This window comes from Ruditapes philippinarum, unplaced genomic scaffold (assembly GCF_026571515.1).
Source record: "Ruditapes philippinarum isolate M1 unplaced genomic scaffold, ASM2657151v2 ctg641_1_1_1_1, whole genome shotgun sequence".
Classification (NCBI taxonomy): Eukaryota; Metazoa; Mollusca; class Bivalvia; order Venerida; family Veneridae; genus Ruditapes; species Ruditapes philippinarum.
Genome location: NW_026858475.1, coordinates 337,390 through 359,576, shown reverse-complemented (window position 1 = coordinate 359,576; position 22,187 = coordinate 337,390). Strand labels below are relative to the sequence as shown.

The 22,187-nt window shown below is 33.2% G+C and overlaps 1 protein-coding gene across 1 annotated transcript in view; it reads right to left on the bottom strand.

The window, feature by feature from the left end:
* Nucleotides 1-22,187, bottom strand: part of LOC132753279 (multiple PDZ domain protein-like) — a 207,260-nt gene that overhangs the window by 30,230 nt on the left and 154,843 nt on the right. Inside the window, exons 30-31 of the mRNA XM_060743733.1 lie at nucleotides 1,529-1,725; nucleotides 233-327 (exon numbers count right to left, since the gene is read on the bottom strand). Of these exons, the coding sequence (XP_060599716.1) occupies nucleotides 233-327; nucleotides 1,529-1,725 (292 nt within the window). The remainder of the gene's footprint in view (nucleotides 1-232; nucleotides 328-1,528; nucleotides 1,726-22,187) is intronic.

Sequence of the window (22,187 nt, the reverse complement as noted above, 5' to 3'; positions counted from 1 at the left end):
TCAAACCAGACATCTTGAAATAATAACATGTTCCATCTTTCAAAACAAAGTGTGGGATCACAAAACAACTGATCTGGAAATGAGGAAGCTGTGCTACTATCAAGACATATTATATTTTCTAAACCATTCCAATGACCTAAATTGTTTCGTTCCATGTTAAACAAAACCATAATAACTTGTAAATATATATATATTACTTCCCTATATAATTATGAAAAACTTAATAAATTACCTCAGGAGAACTATTTTAATGACTGGAGTATTGAGACCTTTAATTATAGCAGAGGCATTGAGGTGACTTCTTCCATACAACACACTGCCATTCACCTGAAAACAAATTTCATATACAATCAACCATAAAAAACACATTTATATGATAATATATTCAGAGAATATGTATCTGACCAATAAGTTCGTAAATTTGGTTTAAGGAAGAAGGTATAAATAATGTGCTTCTGCAGGAAACGTTAAGATGATGTCAAAAAGGTATGGCAAAAAAAAGCAGATTGAATGTGAATAGTCTGGCTACTGCTACAACAGACATGAAACAACCATTTAATTAATGTGTTATTTAGGAAATAGATATCAATTCTGAGTGCATTGTTGTAGAATAATGCACAGTTTGAGTTCAAATGTGTAGTAATATAATCACGAAGGCCGATAGGCCTGAGTGATTAATTACAAAGCATTTGAACGAAAAACGTGCATTATTATACAATAATGCACGAAGAATTAATATCTATTTCCATTCTAACACGTCAAGAAAAAATATAATTATTATTATAACGTTGGACTTTATGTTTTGGTGGTTGAATTTGTTTTCGCCTCAGAGTTTCCAATAGAAACGTTCTTTAAAGCCGTTCCAGTGGGTTGAAAAAAAACTGTCGTTAAATCTACCGTGTTGTAGAAACATTTTGAAAATAACGAATTTTGAAAACGTTGATACAACTTTGTTTGTTTATTTATTTCAGTTTATAATTTTTCAAGCGAAATACAAATTATTAAAAGTGAAATAAATGTAAAACTAAACTCGTTTGCGACATTAAAATAGCGTACTTGATTTGATTGTTTTGCACGTGCTGTTTGGCGCTACATTGTGACGTCACGTAAACAACACTTTAAACGTCTGTACAGCGTTAACGACTGAATTAAAGATATTGGTGTTCGGATTAATTTTCTTAGTTAGACCATTTTCTTTCATTCTAGATAGTTTTCACAACAAAATTCGACAAAAAATTGTTTTATTTATCAGATTTTTTTAAACAAAATGGCGCCCCCAATGTGAAAATACACAGGGAGATTATAAGAACGGCGAGTGCATTGTTGTAGAATAATGCACGCTTCCGACCTTCTTTGTCTATATAGGAAAATTTCCGATAGTGTTAGAATAATAAATAAGGACATAAAAGGGAGCCTAAAAATTGACCTTTGGTACAAGGTGGCCACTGATATAAGGTGACTATTAGAGCAGGTAAGACTGTTTTAGTAATTTAATTCTTAGTAAAAGACGGACAAATTCAACTGATACCTCAAGTAGTTCATCACCGACTTGTATTTGTCCATCTAGCCCTGCAGCACTGTCAGGCTGGATACCAGCTACAAATACACTCATTGTATTTCTGTCTTTGTTACCTGCTAGGCTAATACCTAGCCCACTACTGCCGCGTGTCAGCTCAACCAATAGTAGATCTCCGTTCAAGTCACCATACCGACGCTGTATACGTTCTGAAAATAAACAAACGCAACATAAAATATATGGTTGTACCAGTAAAACATTTATACAATCTTTAGTTTATATTCCAGTAGTGGCAGGAGCCAAATATAATTAATGTATAATGTACCATGACAGTACATTTACATCAATAAATATTAAATTAACTAGCATATTGAACATCAAATTGCCATCTAGATTATTGATGGCCCTTTAAAAACAATTTAATATCAAACTGAATATACAAATAAAACAGGACAGTGACTAATGTCATGTTAGTCAAACATTAATGCATTGAAAGCTGACTCAATATAACCATGTAATGTGGTTTGTCTTGTTGTATATTGTTTGTTTTTGTATGCTTTTCTAGTTGTCATGCCAATTTTAATGCATGTTTTGAGCATATAATTTTATATATCAACGGTTGATCATTCCACCATACCGGCTTTCCCAGATAGCTAACCAGTAATGACTAATTTGTCTACAAGTAACCCACTTACTAATCCCACATGATTTCTGAATCAGCAGTGAAAGACAAATGACCATTATACTGAATGTCAGAGATAACTTGTCACAGAAAAATTACACCTTCACTGAGGATCAAACCAGTATAACCTAGACTAGACTACTTATCCAATGCTCTCTCTATTGAGCTAAGAGGGCAGACCTGAAGTATATTGAATTCAGTGACTTTAAATAATTTGAGAATTGTTATCTATTTCATTTAGATAGAGCCACACTATAATCAACAAGGTAAATTGGCCTTTCCATGCAAAAATACCATGATTATATTTACTTAGTATACATTTTAGAGAATGTAGATAAAACACGAATAACTAAAAGCTTTTATAGCGCAGTGGGTATAAAACAAGATACTATCAGACATATTATATGAATAACTTATGATAGGTAACTAGGTTCTTTTTGCAGCATTTTCTGTAACCTTACATTACTCTAGACAGCAACAGAGTTTTTTCAGGCAGTTTAATTAATATACAACATGTACTTCAAATGCAAATTATGTTGGGGTTTTTTTTGTGAACGAAAAGAAATTAGAAAGACCATACAAGTATGTGAATATTGTGAAAATTTGCCAACCAAACTACTGCTTTATATCACAATGTTTATTTTTTTTTTTTTTAGATTTTAGATAGCTTTATTCTTCTCATCATATGTATGTGGGGGTCGAGGACATACCCATCCATACTATAGATACCTATATATCACAATGTTATAAAGTCAGATTTATGCTTATCCCATGGCATTAATTAAATACTATCAAAATAGTGCATAAAAAACAAATTTTATCTTTTGTAGTCAATGTTTAAGGCTTTTATAAGGTATGTAAAGGTATGTAAAACATATAACAGAAAAAAAATGAGTAAAGAACAAACCTCATTCCTTAACTTACATTAAACAGTATAAAATACAAGGACATGCATGTGGAATAATGACTGTATCAGTTTACAATCCTATTAAAACAACAGGTGTGGTACAAATCTGTCAATCATCTCAGTCATGATTACATCTAAAACAATATCTTTTTTTCTACATCTTTATAAATTCAATCAAATTCAGTTGTTCATCTAAACTGGTACACAGCTTGAGGTGTTAACAGTTGTCTGTTAATTTTTTTTAAAATAAATATTGTAATGTGTTGATATGTAATTTTCTTTTTACTTATCTTATCATAAATATTCTAAGTTAAACAGGGGCAAACTCTAAAAGATATTTCTTTCCAGTTAATGCCTCTTGCCTGTACCTTGTCATGATGATCAAGCGCTCCAAGTTCCATTATGATATAGCTTTGATAGTTTTGAAATCCAAGGCAATTTTTGACAAAAATTCTAGACTAGTTAAAATAGGACATAATTCATATTTCTTTCAGAATAGTGTCCCTAAATGTCTTCATACTTTACTTTGTCATAGTTAATAAGTATCAGTTTTGTAATGGTCCACAAGTCAATACTATATGAAAAAAATATCTAAGCTCTGATTATTGAAGTTTCACATAATAAAACTTACATTTCGATGGCTGAACGCAACACTGGTCTAACTTGATTTTTTTTTAAAAATGACTTTTTTGCATTTTTTAGTCTATTTGAATGAAATACATCAGTAAATAAAATATAAGAAATATTTGTGAAATTTTATGGGTTTTATTTACCACTTGGCATTTTGCTCTATCTCAAATGTGATTATAACTTAAATGCAACAGAGAGCTAACTCAAGTTAGAACTGTGTTGCATTAATCAAAATTTACTTATTGGATGATAACACTGTGCTAACTCTAGTTAGCACAGTGTTGCTGTTAAATTTCAATACAATAAATTTTAGTATTGTTATATTTGCAGGTATTAAGTAAGGTCTGGCATATTCCTAAACAATTATTTCTACATTTTACCCATGTTTGTTGCCAAAATTGCAGAATTGTAAATCCAAAGCTCTTAATTAATTCTATTTTGTTTTCAAGGAACATTTATAAGTTTAAAATTGCTATATTATCTCTACATATTCATATAAGATTGAAATAAAAAATAACAGTAAATTAACCTTTCAAAGCATTTTTATTATAATATTTAAATCATATAATTCACTGTTGATGAAAATTATTTACAAGACAATTTGTTTTGTTTTTTTGTTGTTGTTGTTTTTAATCATAGTCATCATTTTAATACTGATGAAACAAGATCTCCCACCCTTTAAAAATTTCAAGATTTTATAATTATTTAATACAATTTGCTCCTAATTCTTAAAGGGACTCTAATTTTGGCATCATGGGACTTAAAATATATTTTTGAGATTTATGTACAATTTGATGACAGTCTGGACAAATAACTTGTGGTGTTCAAACTTTCAGATTATTTGCTAAATTTTTTCCAGAGCAATTATGTGAACTGTAAAAATGACCGAAAATTGAAAAGCATTCTTATATTAGCTTTAAACTCAAATTAGATTCTAATAGAACCATGATGGAATTTTCAATTTCATGTTAAGTATAATTTCTTTATATCTCTTGTGTATCTTTTGTTTATGTGACCCAAGTTGATTCATTTCAGAAATTCAAATCTCAAGTTTTTATGCTTTTGGACCTCAGTGAAGTCTTTTTAAGTATCTGTATGTACAAGGCTTGTAATCATTTAAATAAAACTTTTGGTTTGGTTGGTTTTACAGCGCACCAACACAATTGAGGTCCTTAGAATAATGTCACTGAAAAAGATTTTTTCTTGCACATCAGATAGGATTATCTTCTGTTTTAAAATACACCAGTGCTAGAAAAACCTGTCTTACATCCCCCATGTAAGACAAGTCAATGTTTTTAAATGAAGTCATTCCCAAGCGCCTTTTATGAATGAATTGCTTTCTAAACATGACATCATTGTGCCATAACAAATGAAGTTGTAAAGTCATACGCTACTATACGAGAAAAGTGCTAAATGAAACTATTAGTTATCGTCATTTCTTTACGAAATATCACTAATATGTAATATGCGAGAAAAAAAATCCAACACAAGCTGTTGTCACAGACAGGAATATCTAGTTCTTGGGTAACTGTGTAGCAGAAACTCTGCAGAGTCTTTTTACCGCCATAAAAATTACCCTCAAGTTAGATATTCCGGTCTGAACTGGCAGCCTGTGTAAATTCCTTATAAGCTTAAACCTCGGATGTTACAAACATGAAGCAGCAGAACTTGGGTACTTGAGGTCTTCCTCCACTGGGAAAGCTAGAGTATTGCCATATGACCTCTACTGTGTAAGTGTGACATAAAACCCAACAAGAAAAGAAAAGAAATGTTGTGGAGGGTCCCCGTGACAGCAATGCAAGCCTCAAAGTTCTAGCGCCTCTGGAACGACCGTGAGAGCTTGGCGCGCCTGGCAAAAATGTGGGGGACAATGTTGGTGATATATTATATTTAGTGTGGCCAATGCTGATAAAGAGGATAATAGTGGAAACAATGCTTCTGAAATCATAGATGGGATAATGCTGGAGATATGATAGTAAATGGGGACAATGCTGGTGATATCATAGTAAATGGAGATAATGCTGGTGATATGAGGGTTAGTTTGGACAATGCTGGTGATATCATAGTAAATGGGGACAATGCTGGTGATATCATAGTAAATGGGGACAATGCTGGTGATATCATAGTAAATGGGGACAATGCTGGTGATATAATAGTAAATGGAGATAATGCCCAGGTGATATGAGGGTTAGATGGGACAATGCTGGTGATATCATAGTAATTTGGGATAATGCTGGTGATATGAGGGTTAGTTGGGACAATGCTGGTGATATCATAGTAAATGGGGACAATGCTGGTGATATGAGGGTTAGTTTGGACAATGCTGGTGATATCATAGTAAATGGGGACAATGCTGGTGATATCATAGTAAATGGGGATAATGCTGGTGATATGAGGGTTAGTTGGGACAATGCTGGTGATATCATAGTAAATGGGGATAATGCTGGTGATATGAGGGTTAGTTGGGACAATGCTGGTGATATCATAGTAAATGGGGACAATGCTGGTGATATGAGGGTTAGTTGGGACAATGCTGGTGATATCATAGTAAATGGGGACAATGCTGGTGATATCATAGTAAATGGGGACAATGCTGGTGATATAATAGTAAATGGAGATAATGCCCAAGTGATATGAGGGTTAGATGGGACAATGCTGGTGATATCATAGTAATTGGGGACAAGGCTGGTGATATGAGGGTAAGTTGGGACAATGCTTGTGATATCATAGTAAATAGGGACAATGCTGGTGATATCATAGTAAGTGGGGATAATACTGATGATATGAGGGTTAGTTGGGACAATGCTGGTGATATCATAGTAAATGGGGACAATGCTGGTGATATCATTGTAAATGGGGACAATGCTGATGATATGAGGGTTAGTTGGGACAATGCTGGTGATATCATAGTAATTGGGGATAATGCTGGCGATATGAGGGTAAGTTGGGACAATGCTGATGATATCATAGTAAATAGGGACAATGCTGGTGATATCATAGTAAATAGGGACAATGCTGGTGATATCATAGTAAATAGGGACAATGCTGGTGATATCATAGTTAGTGGAGACAATGCTGGTGATATCATAGTTAGTGTCCGAGACAATGCTGGTAATATGAGTGTTTAAGTGGGGACAATGTTAGTGATATTATAGTTTGAGGGGACAATGCTGGTGATATTATAGTAAGTTGAGGCAATGCTGGTATTATAATGGTTAGTGGGGACATTACTGGTGATATTATAGTTAATAGTGAGGACAATGTTGGTATCATAAGGGTAGTTGGGACAAAATTGGTGATATAATTATATTTAAAGGGGAATATGCTGAGGATGACAATGCTGGTGATAAAAGTGTGATTGATGACAATACTGATGTAATGAGGTCTAATTTGGTGGCAATGCTGCTTATATATGATGGTGAGGAAGATAGTGGGGGTGAGATGAGTATTCAGAATAGTAATGTTGGTTAATAAGGGCTAGTGGAGACAATGCTGTTTATATAAGAGCCATAGATGGTGATGGTGATAAAAATGCTGTTAATCATTTTGAAGGTGAAATTAGGGTTTTTGGTATCATTATGCTGGTGATGAGTACAGGCAAGTAGAGAATGGTTAAAATGATGGTTTATGTAATATAGAAGATGGTTATTAATTGGGGAAAATATTTGATAAAAAAGTAAGAATGATGATAGATAAAAGAGAAATGTAATGAATTACTGTAATAGGAATATGGAAAAAAAATTATGTTTAAAAATCTGACAAAAAATTGAGTATAACGGATGATGAGAAAGGAAGGTGGACAAAGCTATAGATACAAGTGCCATGCCAAGTTTAATTACAAAGAGAGGCAAAATTTTTTTTCTTTGGCAACTTGGAGAGATAACCTTAGTTTATGCAAAATGTTCCTGAAGTTAACATTTTTCTTGAAATTCTGACTTGAAAATATAAATGAAGATCCAATAGGCAAAAATTAGGTTCATTTTGAATAATATTGCCTGTGTTTTAGAATTGCAAGTTTTATATACATGCTTCTATTTTTCAGTTATGAGTATGTGCTTCAATTTTAATGTTACATTGAATAATGCTTTATGTAAAAAATCTTATCTTGTCTACAAAACATTCATTCCGAACTGAAACTATAATTAGAATTTTTTTCAAAAATATTTTTATGTGATAAAAGGACTGACTTTTAAGATTGTCTGATTTCTAGTATGTTATGCAAAAGTTGTCAATTTTGTATAAATTAACATTTCGGTTTCCTTAGAAAAGTTGTTTTCTTTTAAAATAATACTAAAATATGGTTATAGTTACAGCTTTTTTCTATTATATTATCCTATTTATTCAAACATAGCACTTATTGATTATTCTTTTGGCCTTATTGAACTCATTTTGTAAATGCAACATTATAAGGGCTAAGTCAAGTTAGACCAGTTTTGCTGAAAATTTATCATTGAAATTTGGTGATTTATAAATGGAAAACTGATCTAACTCATATCTTTTCAAATATCTTTTTTATTTAACAATATTAATTTATGAAACTCCTTTTAACTAAAATTTTAACTTATATGGATATAAAAATCTAAAAATAATAACAAAAATGTCCAATTTATAGAATTAATTAAGTTTTTATAGCCTCCTTGAAAATTTGTAAAAATCAAGTTAGACCAGTGTTGCGTTCAGCCATCGATTTATTTCCCGATACGAGTCTATATAAATCAAGTTAACCCTGAGGCGGGGTAAATATTGACCCAATGGGACATGAGTAATATCAGTTTTGTGAAGGTCCTCAGACAGAGCAGACACACAATTTTGATATTCATTCATAATGGCTATATAAGTGTGACCTTGAACTTAGGAATCATTATGGTAAACAATTTATGTTGTTTCAATTTCTTTCCATCAGTTCAAAAGATACTAAGTGAACTTGGAATTTCTATCAGATGGATGGACGGAAGGACAACAAGGTTCATAACATTAAATACATGTATGCCTAAAATTTTTTAAGTGTATAAAAAGAGTCAAGGACTTAGCTTAACTACATCCCTCTTGAACTATTTCTGATCCATAAATTATTTACATATGCAAATATGGTTCTAATAAACACCCCTTGAGAGTGTTAATTAGGATCAATACAGTACAGAGTCAGAGGCCGAGACAATATAGCCACTACAAGTCTTAATGGAAAACATTTGCCAACCCCTTAAACATCATGCTTCTTTCCTAGAACAAAACATTTCAATCAATTCAACATTATTTTCTCAATTCTTTTATCTTTTTTTTGTTGATGTTGCTATGGCCTTGACATTTTTTACATAAATTCAAAAGAATAATTAAAGAAGATATTAAACGAGCACACTCTTTGTGCTTTATTGATTCTCAGAACCTGACTGCATCATTCTGTCAATCTAAATTAATTTTGTACCCTGTCTAAACACATTGTCATGATTATAAAGAATTTTTGGAAAGATTTACAACATTTAAAGGCATAGAAAAAAGGTTTGAAGGTTCAACATTCATACTGATATGTTCAGTTATTTACATTCAAACTGAACTATAAATGGCATAAATCAATTTACAATAATTAAAAATTTCTTTTCAGAAACATAATTAATCAATGGAAACAAACATTTAAAGTTATAACTTAACAATTTCAAAACAACAGACTTGTATCAATTATAAAACAACATACAGCAGAAAAACAAGGAACTTTTACACATCAATTATAACAAACAAGAAATTGAACAGTCAGAGTTAAATGAATGATTTTTTTTTATACACAATTGAATAACTAGAGGTTGTAACACAATTTCCAGAAATGGCACTAACAAAAATTTTATCTGTGAGAAGAAAAGCATCAAGATTTGTACACAACAAACTTAATTATAAGCTCTAGAATTTATCACACAGCAGGTTCATACATGTATCTGAACTCGGGTTGCTCTGCTGTAGTTTTGTTTGGGTTTGATACCACACTTACAAATGGAACAAAATTTTTTAATATATATTCTACATGGCAATTTAGCTGTATGCTAGTGACTCAAAATTTAATGTATGATGAATGCTCTTAAAATAAATACTTGTTGTGATGTCATTTTTAGTTATTGTGAATATTTGTGACTTGTGCATTACTACTGGAAGTTAAGAATGTAAATACCACAGACATTACCCTTAATAAGAAATGACAACTTTTATCATAAGTCCATTAACACTGGTATATACATGTAATTATGTTATTTGTTGGCTATTTGTGAAAGTAATCCAGTCATTAAAAGCAGGCAATTACCTTCTAGCAGTAACTCCTGTACTTAACATGCTATTTGAGTCGCAATCATTCACCTTCCATTAATTTATTCTCACCTACCAAATTCTCATTAATTAACTGTGCTTCACTATGAACTTCAACTTGCTAATCTGATTTAAGACCTTATACTCTTTAATTAACACTTAAAATGTATAATCTTTTTAAAACAGCTTTTCTCCTATACAAAAACATAAAACACATTCAACTAGAAATGCTATGACAATTATCTTATATAGAACAAATCGAATGTGACCAAAGACAGGACATCACACCATACTGTAGAGAATAAAGCAGACTCAGTATTCTGTCAGGAATAACATATAAGCTAATAAGACATCCCTAGACATTATTTACTCAAATAAAATGACATCTTTACAAATTTTTTCTGCTTGTACTCATGTTTTAGCCATTATTTATTCTTCTTTACCAGCTCGGAAGGAACATTTTTCCCCCAGGAGTAAATATTATAACAACAGGGTGCCAAGTAACAGCCTGTTTGATAATGTGCCCTTTGTCTTGTTTGTCAAGGAAAAATATCAGATGATGAAGTTCATTACAGTGTCATAAACCATGATTTACCATGACGATTATTTCTCAGTTGTGAAAGTTTGGTTGTTAAGTTTTGAGAAATTTTCAGAACAGAATTGAACAGAATAAATATATTTATATTATAATACCTTGATCTAATTATCTTTCCGAAGATTTTACAGAAGGTCACCAGTGAGTGGGAGAAAAACAAGCCAACATACTTGATAGAGGTACTTGAAGATATGAAATGACTACAATTAATATGATCCAATTTATCATAATTCAGGAAACCATTAATTCCCCTCTTCAAGACTAAACAATAGCATCTGGATATAATAACAGGCGCCTGTAAAACTGAACAATATTTCAAGTTTTGAGGAAATTAATAAACCAGGAATAATCTTACCCCTGTTCTGATCATGTACAGCCTACTTTCGTAGAATAATTATCCCTTAAACTGGAGAATTTCTCTAGTGGATTTGCCTTACTTTGAATTTGGTCCAATTTAAGTTTAAGGTCAACATTATTTCAATATTAAGATATAATATGGCTATATTTGTGAAAAATACAATGCCACCACACTATAATTATAGCATTAGATAGAACGATTGCTTCTTTACAATGGAACATTAACAAAGACAAAATTTACTCTCACACACACAAAAATAAGTTTTCCATAATTATATATGTCTGTATTAAACTATGTGACACTTACGTGGCTGGAAACCATGATTGGAACAAATTTGTTAGCAGTCCACTAGGAAATACCTCATGATAAATATAAAAGCTCTAAGCCTTATAGTTCTATAGAGAAGATTTTTTATTAATATAATATTTTCCAATACAGTTCAAGGTGATTCTGTTATTTCATTAATTTTGGTAATTAATTTTGGACCATGGTACCAATAGTAACCAGATTTCTGCAATGAAGAGTCATTTCCCACAATGAACATTCCTGCCAAGTTTAGCAGAAATCTGACCAACGGTTTTTGAGAAGAAGATTTTTGAAGTTTTTACTATATAATGGAAACAGAAACACCCAAATTAGATTCCACTGCATCCCAGATGCTGTGATGGCATAAAAGTTGAACCTGCATGGTCAGGTGGAAAAGAGTAATTATTCTCGATCCCAGCAGGTTAAGGGTTATAATGTGTTTATGATATATTTTTAAAGGTTAGACATTTATAGGCTAGCAATGTACACAAATCATAACAATTCCTTGATTCTGATGCATAAAATGACCAAGTGTTATATAAACTAGAAATGTACATCTGTGCTTTATAGTTAAATATTGTATCTTTCTAATTAGGGAGATTTAAGGTAATATTCATTTTAAGAATGTCACAAATAAAAGACTTTAAAAGACATTAAAAAGATTTAAAATAAATTCTTTCATATCAAAAATATATGATGAGATAACAATATAACTTTTAATATACAGTTACTTCACTTCAAACAGGCAGAGTTTTTGAAGTCTGGTAAGTAGCAAATCAAGACTACAGGAAAGAAATAAAAATATTTTCAAACAATTTTGTTTATTACACACCTGGTGATGTAGTCAGTTATGTTGGATCAGTCCCAGACACCAGACAATCATCTCATATCCTACCTAGTGTTAACTTTCCTCGTTCAAAGAAATTCAGCCTGTTTCTGATGATGGTTCACATCAACTTTACAGGCATATACATACCTTTCAAATCAACATGTACACCCACACAGGAATGAAAACTCTACAGAAGCATGTGAACATTTGACTTCAGAACTTTAGCATTTACACTGTAATAGAGGCTTACTTAAATTATGTACCTTATTTTAATATTGTTTTCAAACCTAAAACATAAATATGTCCATATTTATTTTTATAAATTTAAAGTCATGTTGTAGATGATTGTTTCTTAGAAAAGACTAATAATGTTATCAATGCTTGCAATAAACAGTTGCAATTTACTAGTTCCATCAAAAATTGCTATATGGCAAAGAAAGGTTATTATAAAAAGCTTAAACTCTTAGTCTGCTGGCAGCCATTGAATCTCACCCATGCGACTGTGCAGACCAAGGTCAGCTTGAACATCCCTACCAACTGATCATGGTCTGCACTGTTCTCTGCTCAGACAGTACATATTTTGTATTCTCTACACTGACAGTACATATTTTGTGTTCTCTGCTCAGACAGTACATGTTTTGTGTTCTCTGCTCAGACAGTACATATTTTGTGTTCTCTGCTCAGACAGTGCATATTTTGTGTCCTCTGCTCAGACAGTACATATTTTGTGTTCTCTGCTCAGACAGTACATATTTTGTGTTCTCTGCTCAGACAGGACATATTTTGAAAATTACACAAATAAAGATGACTAGTTCAGTCTAGAATGAAAGATGGACAAGTTAATCAGCACAGTAAAGGTTAAATCTGGAAGCTTATTGTTACAACCATTATAAACACAGGTCAAACAACTTTATCATATAGTGATTTATATCTATTCACATTACATGTTTTAACCTAGTGAGTGTTTAGAAGTGTGTTCAAATGCCCTGTTAAATGTAAAATTTCAATAAAACAACATTTACAAAACCAAATTATTCAAGGTATGAAAAGGTAAGATGATATCATACAAATATATACAATTCATTTATTTTTATAGTCTTCAGTTTTTTTTGTACATAATGTTTGTAAGGAAAACAAAAAATCAATAAAGTAATAGCGAGTAATGAGTAATAACAAAAGGCGTCACGCCAAAAATAACAAAAAAGCTGAAAATAATGCCATCATTTACTATAAAACCAATTTTCCCTACAGCTGAGACCAGATAATGATAAAAACATTGGTAATAAAGGGGTATATCTTAAAGAGCTCCAATCAGCATCCAATATCACATGACAAATGTACAAAGCAATATAGCAAAAATGAAAACTAAACAATAACCTGAGCTCACTACAGAAAAAGTTCAACATTATGTTTTACAGCATATAAATCATATACATATTTTAAACTTTTTCAATAGAACAGCCATGTCACACATGCTAAGTTACGCTGCTGGAAAGAAGTTACCTGAAGGTAGTACTTATGTACATTTAACTTAGTCAGAGGAAATGGATACAAATTGGGACAGACACACAGGTGGAGACAATTTCTAATATGTAACCCTTTTGCCTTTGGCAGAGCACTTTTAAATTTGAAAAAAATCCCTCAAATACTTTTGGAGTTATGCTTGAGACAAAATTTGGACCGATGTATTGATGCATTAGGATGGACACTATTTCTAATATCTCCTTTGCCTTTGGTGGAGGCACTTGTACCAGTGTCCTTTGTCAGTCTATTAAGTTTGAAATAAATCCCTCAAGTACTTTTGGAGTTTTGCTCTGGCCAAAACTTTTGAAGTAAATTTGAGGAATAACTCTAAAAGTAGGCAAAGCAGAGTTATTATTCTTCCACTTTACACTTCTACCAATGTGCTATGTCAGTGTGAATCATTCAACCTTTTCAATTTTTATATAATGATATGCTATTATTGCTGTTTATTATGCACTTCAGAATTAGGAAATATTACCTTACGCAATTGTTTCTAACAGTAAAATGTAAGTAGCAACTAGAAGCATATCACTGCCACTTAAGTTGCAGCATTTTTGTCAGGTCATTTGGGAAGGGGAAATAAACAATAATTTTATTTTTGGCCTAAAGTAGACTGTTATATAATGAGAATAGTTATAATTTAACATTTAATGTTCTTTTAGGCATTTTGTCAAATGTATAACATTGCATAGAAAAAGTGAATCATTCTCATACAATATAAAATGTTCCGATAGTCAAAGATGTCTCTCTAAATTGATTGCTGGATAAATTTCAACTATACATGGCTGTCCCTTTTATATAATAACAATCAAATTTTCAAGTTAATTTCCATGTTTTGCATTTAAAACAGAAGGGAATATATTTTATATACATTTCTATAGTCCAGTACATTCGTTTACAAAATCTATACTGTAAAAAATTAAAAATGATTTGGGAGATCTAATACATAACAGAAGATTATGCCCTCATGGTAAATGTGTTCGCTTCACTCTCAATTTCCAGGTCCAATACAGACAAGTAAATTTGCTGTACTTGATGCTTATTTGATGTCCAAAAAAAAAAAAAATTTAGTCCAAGAAACAAGTTTGGTCAAAGAAACAAGTTTGGTCCAAGCAACAAGTTTGGTCCAAGAAACAAGTTTGGTCAAAGAAACAAAACAAGTTTGCTCCAAGAAACAAGTTTCGTCCAAGAAAAAATTTTGCTCCAAGAAACAAATTTTATCCAAGAAATAAGTTTAGTCCAAGAAACATTTAGTTTGCTCCAAAAAACATGTATAGTCCAAGCAACAAGTTTGCTCCAAGAAACAAGCTTGGTCCAAGCAACAAGTTTGGTCCAAGAAAGAAACAAGTTTGCTCCAAGAAACAAGCTAAGTCCTAGAAACAAGTTTGGTTCAAGAAACAAGTTTGGTCCAAGAAACAAGTTTAGTCCAAGAAACAAGTTTGCTCCAAGAGACAAGCTTAGTCCTAGAAACAAGTTTGGTTCAAGAAACAAGTTTGCTCCAAGAAACAAGCTTAGTCCCAGAAACAAGTTTGGTTCAAGAAACAAGTTTAGTCCAAGAAACAAGTTTGCTCCAAGAGACAAGCTTAGTCCAAGAAACAAGTTTGGTTCAAGAAACAAGTTTGCTCCAAGAAACAAGCTTAGTCCTAGAAACAAGTTTGCTCCAAGAGACAAGCTTAGTCCTAGAAACAAGTTTGGTTCAAGAAACAATTTTGGTCCAAGAAACAAGTTTAGTCCAAGAAACAATTTTTTCCAAGAAACAAGTTTGCTCCAAGAAACAAGCTAAGTCCTAGAAACAAGTTTGGTCCTAGAAACTAGTTTGGTCCAAGCAACTAGTTTAGTCCAAGAAACAAGTTCGGTCCAAGAAACAAGTTTGCTCCAAGAAACAAGCTTAGTCCTAGAAACAAGTTTGGTCCAAGCAACATTTGTTTAGTTCAAGAAACAAGTTTAGTCTTAGCAACAAGTTTGCTCCAAGAAACAAGCTTAGTCCTAGAAACAAGTTTACTCCAAGAAACAAGCTTAGTCCTAGAAACAAGTTTGGTTCAAGAAACAAGTTTGGTTCAAGAAACAAGTTTAGTCCAAGAAACAAGTTTGCTCCAAGAGACAAGCTTAGTCCTAGAAACAAGTTTGGTTCAAGAAACAAGTTTGGTTCAAGAAACAATTTTGGTCCAAGAAACAAGTTTGGTCCTAGCAACATGTTTAGTCCAAGAAACAAATTTTGTCCAAGAAACAAGTTTGGTTCCAGAAACAAGTTTGGTCCAAGGAATGAGTGTGGTCCAAGAAACAAGTTTGCTCCAAGAAACAAGCTTAGTCCTAGAAACAAGTTTGGTCCAAGCAACATTTGTTTAGTTCAAGAAACAAGTTTAGTCCTAGAAACAAGTTTGCTCCGAGAAACAAGCTTAGTCCTGGAAACAAGTTTGGTCCAAGAAACAAGTTTGGTCCAAGAAACAAGTTTGGTCCAAGATACAAGCTAAGTCCTAGAAACAAGTTTGCTCCGAGAAACAAGCTTAGTCCTAGAAACAAGTTTGGTCCAAGAAACAAGTTTGGTCCAAGAAACAAGTTTGGTTCAAGAAACAAGCTTAGTCCTAGAAACAAGTTTGGTCCAAGATACAAGCTTAGTCCTAGAAACAAGTTTGCTCCAAGATACAAGCTTAGTCCTAGAAACAAGTTCGGTTCAAGAAACAAGCTTAGTCCTAGAAACAAGTTTAGTCCAAAAAACAAATTTGCTCCAAGAAACAAGTTTGCTCCAAGATACAAGCTTAGTCCTCGAAACAAGTTTGGTTCAAGAAACAAGCTTAGTCCTAGAAACAAGTTTGGTTCAAGAAACAATTTTGGTCCAAGAAACAAGTTTGGTCCAAGAAACAAGTTTGATCAAAGCACAAAGTTTGGTTCAAGCAACAAGTTTGGTCCAAGGAATGAGTTTGGTCCAAGAAACAAGTTTGGTCCAAGAAACAAGTTTGGTTCAAGAAACAAGTTTGGTTCAAGCAACAAGTTTGGTCCAAAGAATGAGTTTGGTCCAAGAAACAAGTTTGGTCCAAGAAACAAAACAAGTTTGGTCCAAGAAACAAGTTTGATCAAAGCACAAAGTTTGGTCCAAGAAACAAGTTTGGTTCTAGAAACAAGTTTGGTTCTAGAAACAAGTTTGGTTCAAGCAACAAGTTTGGTCCAAAGAATGAGTTTGGTCCAAGAAACAAAACAAGTTTGGTCCAAGAAACAAGTTTGATCAAAGCACAAAGTTTGGTTCAAGAAACAAGTTTGGTCCAAGAAACAAGTTTGGTCCAAGGAATGAGTTTGATCAAAGCACAAAGTTTGGTTCAAGCAACAAGTTTGGTCCAAGGAATGAGTTTGGTCCAAGAAACAAGTTTGGTCCAAGAAACAAGTTTGGTCCAAGAAATGAGTTTGATCAAAGCAACAAGTTTGGTCCAAGGAATGAGTTTGGTCCAAGAAACAAGTTTGGTCCAAGAAACAAGTTTGGTCCAAGCAACAAGTTTGGTCAAAGAAACAAGTTTGGTCCAAGAAACAAGTTTGATCCAAGAAACAAGTTTGGTCCAATGAATGAGTTTGATCAAAGCACAAAGTTTGGTTCAAGCAACAAGTTTGGTCCAAGGAATGAGTTTGGTCAAAGAAACAAGTTTGCTCCAAGAAACAAGTTTGATCCAAGCACAAAGTTTGGTTCAAGCAACAACTTGAAACAGCTTGATCTGATATATTGGTCAAAGACAAATGAAAAATACCTATATAAGTGCAAAAGACCAAATTGGTCAAATTCAGGTGCCTTAAATTCAAATGAAAAATTTGATATTGAAAAATTATGTCAAATAAATAGAAACATTTGTAACTATTTGAATTATTAATTGTTTTATCGTCTCCTAATGGAAACTACTCTAAGGTACATTTTATATTGATTATCAATATAATCTGAATCATTAAATAATTTAAGGCAGGTAAAAGGTGGGAAAAAAAACTACTTCATTGCAAATAAATTATCTGTAGAAAGCCAAGATGATTTTTGTTAAAAAGGTATTGCATTAATTGTAACGCCAAGATCTGTACATGATATAAACACATTAATGTAAGACAGTCTAAAATTAGCAGTAAGTTAAATGTACCCTTTGTAAACACAGGAATACTTAGAAGTACTTATTATGTGAAAAACAAATGTGTATATGAAAGTGCCAGCAGACAAGCAGGATCTTATGGCTTGAGTTAGGGGCAAGGTAATTTTATTATAACATACAAGGATGGTCAGGATAAAGGGGCAAATATATGCTTTGATTGGTGCTCTACCATTGAGGGCCAAGTTGGTATTGTTTGACCTTCTTCATTGTGAAACTTAGAGTGATATAAAGGTGATGATGAATTAAAAGAACAGGAGTGTCTAAATTATTACGTGCCCACTCCCCATTTAAATAATAATTCCATGTCATGAAATACTTTTTCAAAAATTTGAAACTCAAAATACTTCTGGACACTACCTAAAACTCTGAGCCATTGAATCAATTTCCTTATACGAGGGCTGTCCGGAAAGTTCGTAGACAAGTCTCTTATTTAATAACAATTGGTCGTATTAATGTAATCTTTTGATATTTTGCTTAAATATGCATTTGCTTTAAATATCTTTATTAATTAAGATGAAAACACTGATATTTGCAACATACCCATCACCATGGTAACATGACTGACGGTTTACGGAGCACTTTGATACTATTTCAATAGCCATTCCAACAAAACGTTTATAAAATGTGTAGCTATAACGCAAACGCATAATGATTAACGTGACGTCATAAGACACCATTGCATGACATTTGGTGAAAATTTTGACGTCATAAGATAATAAACAACTTGTTTATTACGGTTAGACGCGGTTAGCAGCGTAAATTTTTTTTGAAAAAATGACGTCAATTTCACGTATGGAGCAACGAAGTGTAATCAAATTTTGTGTCAACGCTAAAATGACACCGACTGAGACATGGAAGTTTATTTCCAAAGCTGATTCGACCGCAAATTGCTCGAGACAACTTGTATTTAAATGGCACAGTAGATTTAGAAGCGGGGACGATAGTGTGTTAGACAAAAACCGCACCGGACGACCGAAAGTGGCACAGTCGAATCACGTTGAACGTGTAACAGCGTGTCTTCAAGAAGACAGACGTCACACTGTAAGGGAAATAAGTGATATTTTAGGTTTAAAACGGACTATGGTACATGAAATAATGACAAATGAACTAAACATGTCCAAAGTGTGTGGGTACCACGAAAACAGAGGAAATGGCAGAGCGGGTGGATGCGTCATCGGAGTTTTTAAGATTAAACGGCACCGAGGGCATTTCGTTTCTACCGAATATTATTACCACGGATGAAACTTGGCTCCATCTATATGAGCCAGAATCAAAGAGGGATTCAATGATATGGAAAACACCAAAATCCCCAGCACCAGTGAAAGCTAAACAAAATAAATCTGCAAGAAGTTTATGTTTATCTTCTTTATGGACTCCGAAGGGATGTTGCTCCAGCACGCCGTACCAAGCAATCAAACAGTCAACGCATTATATTACCAGAAGGTAAATATTAAGCATGAAATAATAATATCAAACATTAAAGTAAATTAATTCATATTTTAAACATATTAAAATTTAAGACAATATATATATAGCATGTGCGCTTTATTTAGATGGCTTATAAACGAATACAGAACCAATGATCAACTTTAACGGATTTTCCTTTTATTCCAGGTTATCCGCCGTGATCTTATTCACGCCATTAGAAACTAGAACTATCACTAAATGTGATTAATACCCCCACAAAACTGCTTCGGAAATGAGGATGTTACTAGTAACAGAATATCTTGTAAAAGAATTGAAATATAGAGTTATGGTTGTGGGCAATTAAAGATAGTTGTGGTTCTTGTATATTGCATTTCCTTTCAATGTGGTTGGCCATTGATGAAGTTTTATTGAATTACTCTGTAATAAGTCCAGAAAGACAAAGAAAAGGAACAAAGGGCAATAACTCTATAAATACTGAAGATGGAGTTATAGTTCTTGTGCACTGCACTTCCTCTTTTTGTGCTTGACCATTGTATGAAGTTGTTTTGAATTTCAACCAGTATGTTTTAAGTTATGCTCCAGACAAGGAAATGTATCAAAGGGCAGTAACTCTGTATTTTGTCAAAATGGAGTTATGGCTCTTATGCACTGCACTTCCTTTTAATGTCCTTGACAACTGTATGAAGTTGTATTGAATTCCAAACAGTAGTTTTCAAGTTATGCTCTGGACAAGGAAAAGTAACAAAGGGCAATAACTCTGTAATTTGTCAAGATGGAGTTATGGTTCTTGTGCACTGCACTTCCTCTCAATGTGCTTGACCATTGTTTGAAGTTATATTGAATTCCAACCATTAGTCTTCAAGTTATGCTCCGGACAAAAAAAGCAATGGAAAAGTAACAAAGGGCAGTAACTCTGTAATTAGTCAAGATGGAGTTATGGTTCTTGTGCACTGCACTTCCTCTCAATGTGCTTGACCATTGTATGAAGTTATAATGAATTCCAACAATTAGTCTTCAAGTTATACTCCGGATAAAAGAAAGCAATGGAAAAGTAACAAAGGGCAATAACTCTGTAATTACTTTAGATAGAGTTATGGTTCTTGTGCACTGCACGTCCCCTTATTGTGTTTGACAATTGTATGAAGTTGTTTTGAATTCCAACCAGTAATTTTCAAGTTATGCCCCGGACAAGGAAAAGTAACAAAGGGCAATAACTCTGTAATTAGTCAAGATAGAGTTATGGTTCTTGTGCACTGCACTTTCTCTCAATGTGCTTGACCATTGTATGCAGTTATATTGAATTCCAACCATTAGTCTTCAAGTTATGGTCCGGACAAAAGAAAGCAATGGAAAAGTAACAAAGGGCAATAACTCTGTAATTACTTTAGATAAAGTTATGGTTTTTGTGCACTGCACTTCCCCTTATTGTGTTTGACAATTGTTTGAAGTTGTTTTGAATTCCAACCAGTAGTGTTCAAGTTATGCCCCTGACAAGGAAAAGTAACAAAGGGCAGTAACTTTGTAATTAGTCAAGATAGAGTTATGGTTCTTGTGCACTGCACTTCCTCTCAATGTGCTTGACCATTGTATGTAGTGACATTGAATTCCAACCATTAGTCTTCAAGTTATGGTCCGGACAAAAGAAAGCAATGGAAAAGTAACAAAGGGCAATAACTCTGTAATTACTTTAGATAGAGTTATGGTTCTTGTGCACTGCACTTCCCCTTATTGTGTTTGACAATTGTATGAAGTTGTTTTGAATTCCAACCAGTAGTTTTCAAGTTATGCCCCGGACAAGGAAAAGTAACAAAGGGCAATAACTCTGTAATTAGTCAAGATAGAGTTATGGTTCTTGTGCACTGCACTTCCTCTCAATGTGCTTGACCATTGTATGTAGTTATATTGAATTCCAACCATTAGTCTTCAAGTTATGGTCCGGACAAGGAAAATGCAACGGACGTCTGGACCGACCGACCGACCGCCCGACCGACCAACCGACCACCGGGTGACTCCTATATACCCCCCCAAACTTCGTTTTTGGGGGTATAAAAAGCGGCCTGATATGGACATAGAGAAAATGTATTTTCACCAAGACAACGCACCTGCACATCGTTGTGAGGAAACGCTGCTCACTATTGACTTCCTTGGCTTCCGAAGTCTACGACATGCACCTTATTCTCCCGATTTAGCACCAATGGATTTTGCCGTTTTTCCGAGATTGAAGTCTGAATTACGCGGGAAAAGATTTTCTGACCTGGCGGAACTACGCATGAGTGTCCGATCTGTGGTATCTGGTTTCGATCGGAATTGGTACAGAAACGCTTAAATGCAATGGGTCAGCAGACATCGGAAATGCGTGGCACCACATGGGCGTTGTTTTGAGAAAGAGTGAGAACAGACGTTCATTTGACGTTTATGACGTCAAAGTGCTCCGTGATTGTATATGTTATATGTCAAGACTGTTTTAATGTTAATATTCATCACAGTTAAATAGTTTCTTGCAAATTTGTTTATGAGATATGTATATTTTTGCTGGCAAAAATTCTTATATGTATGTATTGTTTAAGGGTGAAAAATAAAATAGTATATGAACTTTCCGGACAGCCCTCGTATACAACTGTCAGAGTAATATATATAAAGTTATAAATGAAAAACCTTCGCTGCAACAAAAAGCATTTTAATTTTCTTACAGACACAATTTCATGTGTTTTTTACAGACAAAGTCCAGGAGCAGTCTCCATCTTTAAATACAGCATAATTATACTTCCGGAAAAAAAAAATGCTGCTCTGTGTGAGATTACAACTTATAACCACTGGCTTACAAATAAAGGAACACAACAATCCAAGGAATGAATTCCTTGATGTAGTTGTTCTTAGTTATATTATAGGCAGATGTACACTCAAATATAACAGTTTAACCAGACTGGCTGTAACCTCTTACATTGCATTTTATTTTAATATATATATATATATCTGCAACCATAATTACACATGTAATCATGACATTTTATC